Source organism: Saimiri boliviensis, chromosome 5, assembly GCF_048565385.1.
Source record: "Saimiri boliviensis isolate mSaiBol1 chromosome 5, mSaiBol1.pri, whole genome shotgun sequence".
Lineage (NCBI taxonomy): Eukaryota > Metazoa > Chordata > Mammalia > Primates > Cebidae > Saimiri > Saimiri boliviensis.
In genome coordinates, this window is record NC_133453.1 from 61,244,359 (window position 1) to 61,256,909 (window position 12,551).

The following is a 12,551-nucleotide window of genomic DNA, read 5'->3' on the forward strand; positions in this document are numbered from 1 at the left end:
TAATCCTCACTCTCTCAACTTCCTTTTTTCTCCCTTTTCTCTTTCCTGTCCTCCTGAGCCCTGGGGAACCAGTGACACCACCAGTGTATTCTGGTTTTGTCTGGATGATAATATAAAGAAGGTCTTGCCCAGAAGTCCAACAGCTAGTCTTTTTGTTTTGTTTTGTTTTGTTTTGTTTTGTTTTGTTTGGTTTGGTTTGGTTTTGCTGTAAATTGACAATTTACAATTGTATGTATATTTCTGGGGTACAAAATGATGTTATTATCTGTGAATTTAATATGGAATAATGAAATTAAGCTAATTAACATATCCATCACCTCAAAGACTTAACATTTTTGTGATGAGAATATTTGAAATTTACTCTCAGTGACTTTAAAATGTACCATACACTATTATTAACTATATTCACCACTCCGTGCAACAGATCTCAAGAAAAGCCTTATTCCTCCTGTCTAGCTAAGATTTTGTACCCTTTGATGAACATCTCTCCATTCTCTTAAATCCCCAGCCTCTGTAACCATCATTCTACTCTTTATGAGTTCAACTTTTTTAGGTTCCACATTTAAATGAGAACTTACAGTCATTGTCTTTCTGTGCCTGGCTTATTTCATTTAGCGTAATCTCCAATTCTATTCATGTTGTCACAAATGACAGAATTCCCTTCTTTTATAAGGCTGAATAGTATTCCATTGTGTAGGTATATACCACCTTTTCCTTATCTATTCATCCACTGATGGACACTCAGGGTGTTTCCATAACTTGGTCTTTATGCATAATGCTGAAATGAACATGGAAGTGCCCAACAGCTGGTCTTGATAAAGTCACATCAATAGAAGATCTAGGGTTGGTGCTAATTTTAAGAGGTTGCTGCATCCCAACTTAGTATCCTTCCTGATTTACTTGATTTAAATATCAATATTTGCAGAAAAATACTTTATGAAGGAGGATCTTTTCAAATCACTTTAACTTTCAATATATCCTGGAAGATTTTTAGGAAGACAGTTGGGTAGCTAAATTTAAACAAATAGTTTTAACCCATTCAGCTAAGATTAGAGAACAACAACCTCCATAAAGAAGGAGAATATGGAAGCACAAGGCATCATTCATCATTCAGACTTTTCTGAGTGGTCATTTGTGAAACATCATGGAAGAAGAGGACGCTCAAAAAGCGTGGATATTTCATGTACTTTGTTGTTAATAATTGAAAAAGTCTAATGCATTATTTTTAGCGTTGGACATATTGAATATTCTCTTCATGCTTAATGTTAAGTTATTATGAACCAATCTAAACTAGAACCAATTTAAATAGTCTTAAATAAATCTAAACTAGAATAAAACTTTGGCCTTTTTCATGTTTGATTTTTGTTAATATAACCTTGCATAGTATTTCTGATAAGCTAGATTTGGAAAAAATAAAAACATTATTATGATTCCTGGAATGGGTGATGTGTGATTAGTAATCATAGCTCCTACAAACAACTAACAATGATGTACAGGATTAGTAAACATTAATAATAATGGAATCTAAAAATAAACTCACATTTTGATGTTTTTAAACTCGCAGAGGTTGTCAAGAAGCCTCCACCTCCTACCACCTTAATTCCAGCACAAGGTAACTAAAATTATTAAATATTTTTATTCTGTTTATTTCTGAGATTTACACTTCTGCTGACTATTCTTATTTTAAGTATTAGGCTTCCAATTAATTGTAAAGTTGTGGAGTCTCCTCTGTTTTGTTAAATTTAGCATTAGAAATGATGGCTATTTCATATCGCCCCTTTACCAGGAAAGGAAACCCAGGCAGATGTTTATGCTGCCTCTGCAATAGCCTCAGAGAAAGAAGCAGTGAGGGCTGGAAAGAAGGAGCCATTTCTTTTTTTCTTTTTATTGTAGTTAACACAAATGTTAAGAGTCATATAAGTAATGAGAGCCCTTAAGAACTTTTAAAATCTGTTATCTAAAAGTACCTAATTGATTTGATTACATATTTTTAAATGTTTTTATTAAACTGACTAAGGGATCCCATGCAATAGTCAAAAATGTAGGTTTAAAATTAGAACTGTGTTTGAAATAATAATCAGAATTCTTTTAAAAGCTTATCTGCATAAGCATTAAATATAAATTCCATAAACTTATCAAATATTAAAATATTTCATTGGAAGAAACTAGGGGTTCTGCAAACTGGAGCTCCTATAGAATAATGGAAGATGTGTCCACTTCATAATATTTATAGAATCCGTTTTTTTTCACACTGGAAACATCCTCAAATCAAGAGTAGAATGTGTCTTGATACTCTACTGTGTTCCATAGTCAATAAAAATTTAAATGGAACCAATTTAAAAAAATCAATAAAATAATGAGATCTGAAATACTGATATTGTTTGACTAGGTAGATTTTTGTTTATTGAGGTGGTTGGATGGATAGAATTAATATGCTTATATTATCTTTATCTATTTTAGCTCCTGAAATCATTGATGTATCCTCCAAAGCTGAAGAAGTAAAAATAATGACTATAACCAGACAGAAAGAGGTTCAGAAAGAAAAAGAAGCCATGTATGAGAAAAAGCAAGTCATCCACAAGGAGAAGAAAGTCTTCATTGAATCTTTTGAAGAACCTTATGACGAACTGGAGATGGAACCATACACGGAGCCATTTGAGCAACCTTATTATGAAGAACCAGATGAAGACTATGAAGAGATCAAGGTAGAAGCTAAAAGGGAGGTTCACGAGGAATGGGAAGAAGATTTTGAAGAAGGGCAAGAATACTATGAAAGGGAAGAAGGTTACGATGAAGGGGAGGAAGAGTGGGAGGAGACTTACCAAGAAAGGGAAGTGATGCAAGTTCAAAAGGAGGTCTATGAAGGTATGTATAAACTGAGTGACTCGTTTCCTGCTTTTGCTCATTTTTGCTTGGTTCATTAAATTTTCAATGCCATGAACTTGATTTGCAGTTTATGTGAAATGCATAAAATGATCTTGGATTTTTTTAAGGTTAGAAATCTTTTAAAAGTTATTTTCTTCAGTTACTTTCATGCTTTGACATTACAAATCAAATCATTTAGTCCTATTACTGAGACTAAATTGCAAGGGCTAATTTCTACTGCAGAAGTTCAAGTTTATTTTTATACCTTGTTAGTAGTAAAAGTAAAACATAGCTTGATCCTGCTTCAAAACGTAGCCCTAAGAATTGTGTTGGTCACAATGATCCCAAATACAATATTTCACACAATTGTACATTTTCCTTCCCTTATCTGATTTGCAATTAACACACCTAAGAGAACTTACCTATTTAAGCATCCCTTCTTATTCCTGTGTTTTTATTAAAGAATCACATGAGAGAAAAGTTCCAGCCAAAGTACCTGCAAAGAAACCACCACCACCTCCTAAAGGTAAGTAAATGGAAATATTTAAATTGACTAGAGCATCAACATCATTATCATGGCTTGTTTGGCAGCAACGTATAAATCAGCAGTTCAATCCAATAGGCACAACTTCTTCTCTAAGCTTTATTGTGTCAATTAATTTTTTTCTTAAAATTTCTATCTAATTCATTTAATTAAAAATATTAAAAGATAAAAATTGTAATAGTAAATTTAAAATAAATGTAATCAAAATACGTTAAGTACAGAAACTTGTACCAAAAGTTCAAAGTTGTGCATAAAGATCAAAGCACCAAACTCATCTCTCTCTTTAAAAAATTATAGCTATATCTGTATACATATGTATAGGTGTGTGTAAACATATATATACAGAGAAAGAGAGACAGAGAAAGATAATTTTAATAGGAATTCTAAAAGTACTGCAATTTCTTTAAAATGCTTGCAGTTACAAAGAAGCCAGTAATTGAAAAAATTGAAAAGACTTCTCGAAGAATGGAGGAAGAGAAAGTTCAAGTCACCAAAGGTATTATCATTTAAAACGTTTCCCGTACCCATGTACACAAGTAATATGTTTACTGATCTATACTCACGTTAGTTATTTATATAATCAGATACTTTTAAATTTTGTGCAAGGCAATATTCTTCAAAATACAAATATATTTGTACATATTTTTAAAGTACCTGAAGTTTCAAAGAAGATTGTTCCACAAAAACCTTCCCGGGTTCCAGTACAGGAAGAAGTTATTGAAGTGAAAGGTATACATACGCCTTTGTCTTTCAGCTACAAGTTTAAAATTTTTATTTATGTGTATGGACATGTATACATATATTGCTAAGTAACTCACAAATCTGAAACTACCAAAAAAGCACATTTTTACATAATACAAATTTTACGTTGAGTTGCAGATGTTTAATTTAAATAATAACATTATCTATGTTGTTTCTAGTTCTGCTTAAAAATTACATCTTTTTTATTTCAAGGAAGGTTTTATGTTTAATGACTAGTTTGCTAACTTTACTATGCAATGCATTCCATTGCATAAAATATTCCCTATCCTCTTGTTTACAGAAATACACCCTAACAGATTTGGAAAAGCACAACATTGTGTGTGAAGAAGTTGTGTCTATTTGATTCTCATTTAAGAATGTCTGATAAAGGCTGCATGTGTTGTCTGTCCCTATAGATCCAAACATGAATTGTTTTCTTGTCAATACTAAATTTGTTCTCATGCTATAATATTAACCCACTCATTCTGTGTCTGAGTACTTAGAGTGTAAAATCCATGTGTTTGATCTGATATCTTGTACTAAAAAAAAAAAAATACTAATGTGAGCTACTCTTTTTAAAGTACCAGCTGTGCATACAAAGAAGATGGTTATTTCAGAAGAAAAGATGTTCTTTGCTTCTCACACAGAGGAGGAGGTGTCAGTCACAGGTATAAGGCAAACTGGAATCGTGGGGCTCAGATGAAAGGGTTTTAGGCAGATTTTTATCTTTCTTCTTGTCCAATTTGTGATTATGTAGACATTTCTGTCTCTTTGTAAATTCTCTGTCATCTTTTTCATTTCATGTTTGTCTCTGTTTTAATTTTTATTTTAATATTCTTTGTAAAATTCAATTACCACCCACAACGTGGCAGATCAGTAATTAAAATGTACATTTTTAAGTCCCTGAGGTACAAAAGGAAGTTGTTACTGAAGAGAAAATTCACGTTGCTGTTTCCAAAAGGGTTGAGCCACCACCTAAAGGTATTCGTAATTCATTCTAAGTTTAAACTCTTTTAATAAAAGTTAGTACAAATTCTATAGTAAACATCTGTTAGCATTAAATAATAGATTTAGTCATAGTCTGCAGACGTATAGCCACTATGTACAAAGGATGTGATGGGGAATGGGAAGAACCATGAGGAAGGGTAGGGAGCCGTGAAGTGAAAATTACTGGAGGCTCCCTTCACTGCTTCAGGGAGTTTGCAATCTTGTAACCTCTTATTTGGAAACACAGTGTCCTGGAGCCAGATCACACCAGCTCGCCAGAGCTATGGTTACATTTTCAGGAATTTTGCCAGCCAGTAGTTTAACACCACCATTATTAAAAGTTAGATTACATAAACTTACAGTTCAATATATTATATTTTCAAATGTTACTAAATACTCAAAACTCATTACCTCCTATTTTACTGCATTTTATTCTTATCTGTGTTTCTGAGATTGTCGCCTTCTTTGTGTCTGTGTGGTGGAAATACCATATAATGTTCTACTGCACATCTCTTTCCAACTGCAGGAAATGATATCACCTTGGTAGCCAGGGTGGGAGGGAATGTTGACACCACCTTGAAAATCAGAAGTTTCCAAGCACTATAGATTAAGGCTCCGCCCCCTCCATCCCAGCCAAATTGTTAAACATTTAAGACACAAAAAAATCTAACACAATTGTGTTTATGCAACTGCTTTGTAAAAGTAAAGATTAAAAGAAAACCTAACTTCATAGTTACGAATGTTTGTAAAAAGCTGGTGTCTGACGAACAGACAGGCACCTCCGAGGAAGGGTTGCTCCCACCTGTTCCTGAGAAAGTGGAGGCTTCTGCAGTTAAAGGAAGGTGACAGCAGTCACATTTTCTAATTACGCATTCAGCCATCTTCATTTACCCTCATTTCTAAAGCATAATTTTCTTGCACTCAATTGGTATAAAAAGGGAATCTGTACTCTGATTCTAAGTCTCACAACAACATATGCCTTGTCAAATGCACACTTTCTCAAAAACGGCACATTTCTTTTAAAGTCCATGAGCTACCTAGGAAACCAGTTCCAGAAGAAGTGGTCCCTGTTCCCATTCTTAAAAAGTGGAGCCCCCAGCACCTAAAAATAGAATGATATTAGTGAAAAAATAATTCTTAGTATCCATCTTGTATCTTTTTCTATGGGATATGTGTATTAACAAAATACCATCTGTAAATCATCTATAATATATTTAATTCTCTGTATATTGATTTCATTTACTTGTGGTAATGTGTTACACAAGCATTAGTAACATTTTTAGACTGCTGATCATGCTAACTGGGTTTTTGTCTGCTTGTGTAGTAATGTCTATATGTAGATATGTAATAGATATGTAATGTCTATATCGTATTGAGGTATTTAGCATTCATTTCTATCACAAATAGGCATACTTAAATTAATTCCTAATTCTCACACTCTTAGTGAAGATTTATGCTTTAATGTAATCTTAAATGTATGAGAAGGAGACTAGAATATTCCACATTATTTCAACAATTGTATCTTTAAAGTTCCTGAGGTTCCCAAGAAACCTGTGCCAGAGGAGAAAAAGCCAGTTCCTGTGCCTAAGAAGGAACCTGCTGCTCCTCCAAAAGGTACACGAGAGCCGATGATGGGGAGACTCTTTGCTCTCTTTGCTCCAAGTGCCAGCCTTTTGCTTTCTGCAATTTTCATATGTACTATGCTGCCTTTGTCTTTTGTCTCTTTTATATTCTCCTGTGTTTTTAATATTTGTCAGCTTCTGTGCCGTACTCTTGACATACTTTATTTATTATATTGAATACTCATAAGACATCATCAAAAAGTGCTATTAAAGGAAGTAGCTATGTCAAACTGCTATCTTAAATTTCTAATGTCTTCCCTCTCTTAGAGAAAGAGGAAACGTTTGTGAAACTTGTCTTCTACAGACATGTTTCTAGGAAAAAAGTTTCATCCATAATTGCAACTTTTTCTTAGTGAAAGTGGTTTCATTTATTATGAAGAGGTGGAGGTTAGGCACTGACAACTGGAGAGTGTTTGGCAGAACTGAGTGTTAATTACATAAAGACATACACAGTGCCACGCTTCCTCAAAGTCAGTAGTGGTGAGTCTTCAAGAGTAGGGAACATATAGATTTTTTGAAGTTTACTTTCATCATTTTCCTGAGACCTTAACTAAGCTTTGATATTTGCCATAAATGTTTCAGTTACTTAATTAATTAGAAAACATACCTCTATCAAAGCACCTGTCATAGAGGTATGTTTGAATGAAAACATCCTGCTGTGGTATATCACAAGTCCCTTGCTTTGGATTGTTTGGGATTTTTTTGATGATAAAAGACACTACTTTGCCGAAGCACTCAAGCTACAATCGCACACATCTGTTCAGTTAGAGAGAGACTCAGCAAGAATTCAACATCATCCAATTTAGGCGAAACCAGACCTAACTAAAATAGTACATTTGAATAGTGTTCTCTTTGCCTGACTTTGCAATGTTTCTATTTTCTTCCTGAATCAAATATGCTTCTCTCTTTCTCAAACTTTTGGCTCTTTCAAAATTCTTTTGATTATCTCATCATTAAATACAAAGGTCATATTAGTAAAACCAATACTAATGCTAAAACTACTTGAGACAGGTTGTCTTAGATCAATTAAACCCATTGTTATTATGTACTCTATTTCTCAATACAAAGCATGAAGAAGTTCTTCTATATGCTATCTGCACATTCTTGATTGTGTAATCACTAATTCATTTTCAGCAAAGTCATGTATGTCTTCTAAAGGAGATACAGAGGCATCTCTCATTTACTCATAAAACAGATACATATAGTGTAATAGCATGTATATGTGTATAAATACTACATGTATATATAGCATAATATATACATATATAAATGAACCGCTGTATAATTACACCAAGATATTACAAGATATTACAAATGCAGGTGCAGAGGTTCAGGGATTCACAAAAGTTGCCAATAAATAAGATAAGAACAATTACTGCCAATGATGCATGCTGTTAAAATTCATCTTCCAATTAAAAAGTCAACATTATTCATTCTTGGAATAGATAAATTAAATACATTGTAAATATTTTTTAGGTTGAAAACCCTGTGGAAAACTCTAGGGCCCCTTAGAAAAAAAAAGCCCAAATACACATACTCACAAAATTTTGCACACAGAGCTCTATAAAGTCATTGACCCATGAGTATCAGATTAACCTACTATAGAGTAATTATTTCCCTAGTTTTGAATTCACTACAGGCACACTCCCCAGAAATGAGAGAAGAAATGCAGGGAAGAGGAATACGTTATATAGATTCAACTATTCTAAGACTTCCTAGTCTTAACCTAAAATAGTCTAAGATAAGTTAAACCCATTGTTATTATGTACTCCATTTCTCAATACAAAGCACAAAGAAGCTTTCTATATACTATATCCACATTCTTGATTGTTTGTGTAATTACTAGTATGTTTTTAGCCAAGTCATATCAATCTATAAAGGATGAATTCTGTGCACAACTTTCTGTTACATAACTCATTTTTGCCTAAATGCCTCTAAAACATTATTTGTGATATTTATGACATTGTGATTTTTGTAATACTATAGTTAAATTTTCTGGATAATTTTGCTGATGCATAGATAGCCTATAACAACATTAATGTACTACATAAAGATTTGTGTATGTGCATATGTTCTTTCATAAAAGTGATACATGTCTGAACTAACATTGTGTCTCAAAAACTTTAAGTCCCAGAGGTGCCAAAGAAACCTGTCTCTGAAGAAAAGATTCCTGTTCCTGTTGCAAAGAAAAAGGAAGCTCCCCCAGCTAAAGGTACAGTGGCTTTTAAAATAAAGAAGCCCTGCCTTTTGTCTTTGATGTAAAATATTTTGTGTTTAATTATCTATTTATTGAGTTAGTTTAATCATAAATGAATGTTTTGTGGTGAGATTTGAACAAAAGTGTCTATCCACCTGTCTACTTTCTTAAAAAAAAAAAGCGCATAGCTACTTTAGAAAATATGAAGTCAATTTTAAAAATGTCTTTTCAAGTTCCTGAAGTACAGAAGAGAGTTGTGACAGAAGAAAAAATAACCATTGTTACTCAAAGAGAGGAATCTCCACCACCAGCAGGTACTTAATCCCATCTTCATGAAATAACCTCATCTTTCCTTCAAGATTCTTTAATTGCATGTCTTCTCTAATTGCCACTTCTATGTTGTTCATTTATTTGGCCTTTTTGACAAATTGTAAAGTTCAATATTATCCTTTAAGTGCCAGAAATACCAAAGAAGAAAGTTCCTGAAGAAAGAAAACCTGTTCCTCGGAAAGAGGAAGAAGTTCCACCACCAAAAGGTATTATCTCTCCATCTTCCCAAGAACTGTCTTTATGTTCCCGTCATTTTGTTAGTTTTGTGATGTGAGTGCATTGTTGGTGTATATCTTTGTTTTACATTGGGCTTCAATGAGATCACATTAAATTTCTAAAAGTGCGTAATGTCTCTAAAGTGCCAGCCCTGCCTAAGAAACCTGTCCCAGAGGAGAAAGTTGCAGTGCCAGTTTCTGTCGCTAAGAAAGCTCCTCCTCCCCGAGGTAGGATTTGCCTCAATCCTCTGACAAAAAAATCTCTGAGTGTGTTTATTCTTGCTTTCACTATCTGGTCTGCACTTGTACTCATTCGTTGTCTTACTTGCAATGGAACTTTTGTGTTTATGTCCCTGTGACATGTAACTTGCTTTCCCATTTTGCTAGTCAAAGTGGTGTACTGTGCAACTCTTCCCCAAATCCTAGAAAGTGAGAATTGTTAAAATTCTTGATTTTAAACTTCAACTTTAATGCTTTCTTAAAGCTGAAGTCTCTAAGAAAACTGTTGTAGAAGAAAAAAGGTTTGTTGCTGAAGAAAAACTATCCGTCGCAGTTCCTCAAACAGTGGAAGTCATGCAGCATGAAGGTATATGATCGGAAGCTAGGGGAGAAATGAGTTTGTGTGTGTTTCCTCAAAGTCTCTTCTTCTTCCTCGTGTCATTGTTTACCTTAGAACATGTCCTCATCAGTTACGTCTTTATGTTGGTATTAGAATGTGTCTACCTTTTGTAACCTTCTGGGACTAAGTCTTTTGTGTCTATGTTGGACTTGAATCATTTGAAAGAAGTGGATGAGTCCCGAAAATGTGATAATTTTGAAAGTGGCCACACTTGGACATAACTCAAATATTCTTCTCAGTCTTGGGCTGTACTTGCCCTCATCTTAAATTAGCTTCCTCCTTCTTATAGTGAGGAAGTACAGTGAGTCTATGTCCTAAAAAGATAAAGGAACAGTTATTCATGTAGTGACCACATGGCTGTATATGCATCTGTATTTCAGCAGGCTGAATTTAAATGAAACCTTATTTTTTAAACTATCTGCAGAGGAGGAATGGGGTTATTCAGAAGAGGAAGAAAGTGTGTCCATTTCAGTTTATAGAGAAGAAGAAAGAGAGGAGGAGGAAGAAGCGGAAGTCACAGAATATGAAGGTACACAATGCGAATAAGCTAGAGAAGATCGGGGTTTTTGATGAAGTGTTTTCTGGCACCAATTGTTTACAGACCAATGAAAAAAGACACACAAAAAAGTGACACAAATTCAGTGAACATCTACTGGTCTCATTAAATGAATATTTTGATCAAAACACAAGATTCAGGAGCATTACGCTAGATTAAATAAATCCAGTGTATTTCTTGTCCATCCCATCTTACTTGCCTACATAGAATAAAAGAGGCTTTGTATTTAGATATAATTAATCAGGGCAGGTATCTCCATATATATATATATATATATATATATATATATATATATATATATCCTTTCATTAAACAGGATTTGGCTTCAGCATAGTGGGCTGGCATAAACTTTACCTTAGTAGTCTAATGTCTAATTGGTGTTTCTCAAACATTGTTTGTACCACAATCCACAGACAGAATCCTACACAAATGTGCAAAAGAGAAAACTTTAATTTTTTTATTCTAGATATTTAAAAAATACAAGTCATAACCAATTAAGCCGATTGCAGAAGTCACTAATATATCTTGACTCATAGTTTTAAAATGAACAAGAATATATAACCTCGTAACATTCCAGGAGTCAAGGCCATATTTATGAGTCTGAAGCACTGAACACATAGGGCTTTCCTATATTTACATATGAGAAAACAATTATGTTATTTATGTGACCAGAATGATTTGTTACTCAGATCTTTTCATACCTATAATGCTAATTATCTTAAGGACAGAACCAACAAACCATTTCATTGGAATATCTTTTAATTAATTAAGGCAACACCAGGTTTCCAGCTAAAATCCAGCATATGGCTAAAGCCATATGGCCAAAAGAACTTCCCTAAGAAAATTCCCAAGGTCTGCTTTTAAAGAGAAATCAATACGCTCCTTAACCAAACTAACTCTCTTCCCATTGAGAAGATGAGTAGAATTAAAGTACATTTAGATGCCCTAAGTATCTGTTTTGATCTGTCTAATAAAAGATGGTTCCATGCCCCTTTCTTCAGTTGGAACAAGCCCATGTAAAAATCCAAGGTGCATAGTCTTAATGGAATGCCTTGGAATAGGGCAACATGGGTCATGACTCCAGGAGGAAGCCCACCAGTTCTGTTGTGCTTCCTGGAAGAGGCCATGATGTTGGGCATAAATCAGGAAGCTGGTAGATTTGAAGATGATGCCATCTTTTCTAAAAGTGTCCATAAAACCAAGTCTGATTTCAGCTCTTGACACTGTAAATTTCCTTCAGTACTCCAGACTCTAGTGAAAAGGAGAAACACTGTGATATTTTTAGGTTTTCATTAAATCCAAAAGATATAGCAAAAAGATGGGTGGCTTGTTAGGTTTACTTTCAGTGTAAGGAACAGATATGTTTTTAACCAGACACTTCTATTCCTTACTTAACTTTGGCCAGGTGTGGTGGCTCATGCCTATAATCCCAATGCTTTGGGAGGCCAAGGAGGGAGGATTTCTTGAGCACAGGAGTTCAAGACCAGCCTGCGCAACATAGCAAGACCCCATTTCTACAGAAATAAAATTAAAAAACAGCCAGGCATGGTGGTATGTTCCTGTAGTCCCAGTTACTCAGGAGGCTGAGGTGGGAGGATCATTTGAGAACAGGAATTTGAGGTTACAGTGAGCTGTGATTGTACCACTGCACTTTAGCCTGGGCAACAAAGCAGGACCTTGTCTTACATACACACACACACACACACACACACACACACACACACACACAAATTAAAACTGTATATACATAGGCTCAAAAATCATGTGAAGCCTCCTGCTTCTTCTACCATACCTGCCCCACAAAAGTGGGGGGAAAACAACATGAAGTATTATCTTACAGTTCACTTAAATCCTCAAGTATATGTTTCTGCCTTG

At 34.3% G+C, this 12,551-nt stretch overlaps 1 protein-coding gene across 1 annotated transcript in view; it reads left to right on the plus strand.

Annotated features, from left to right (window-relative positions):
* LOC101030681 (titin) overlaps nucleotides 1-12,551 on the plus strand; it is a 271,305-nt gene that overhangs the window by 108,079 nt on the left and 150,675 nt on the right. The window contains 16 exon segments of the mRNA XM_074399411.1: nucleotides 1,565-1,612; nucleotides 2,461-2,865; nucleotides 3,329-3,391; nucleotides 3,828-3,905; nucleotides 4,061-4,138; nucleotides 4,732-4,818; nucleotides 5,051-5,131; nucleotides 6,163-6,222; nucleotides 6,225-6,240; nucleotides 6,663-6,751; nucleotides 8,888-8,971; nucleotides 9,190-9,270; nucleotides 9,412-9,492; nucleotides 9,646-9,729; nucleotides 9,986-10,087; nucleotides 10,545-10,649. Coding sequence (XP_074255512.1) covers nucleotides 1,565-1,612; nucleotides 2,461-2,865; nucleotides 3,329-3,391; nucleotides 3,828-3,905; nucleotides 4,061-4,138; nucleotides 4,732-4,818; nucleotides 5,051-5,131; nucleotides 6,163-6,222; nucleotides 6,225-6,240; nucleotides 6,663-6,751; nucleotides 8,888-8,971; nucleotides 9,190-9,270; nucleotides 9,412-9,492; nucleotides 9,646-9,729; nucleotides 9,986-10,087; nucleotides 10,545-10,649 — 1,542 coding nt within the window.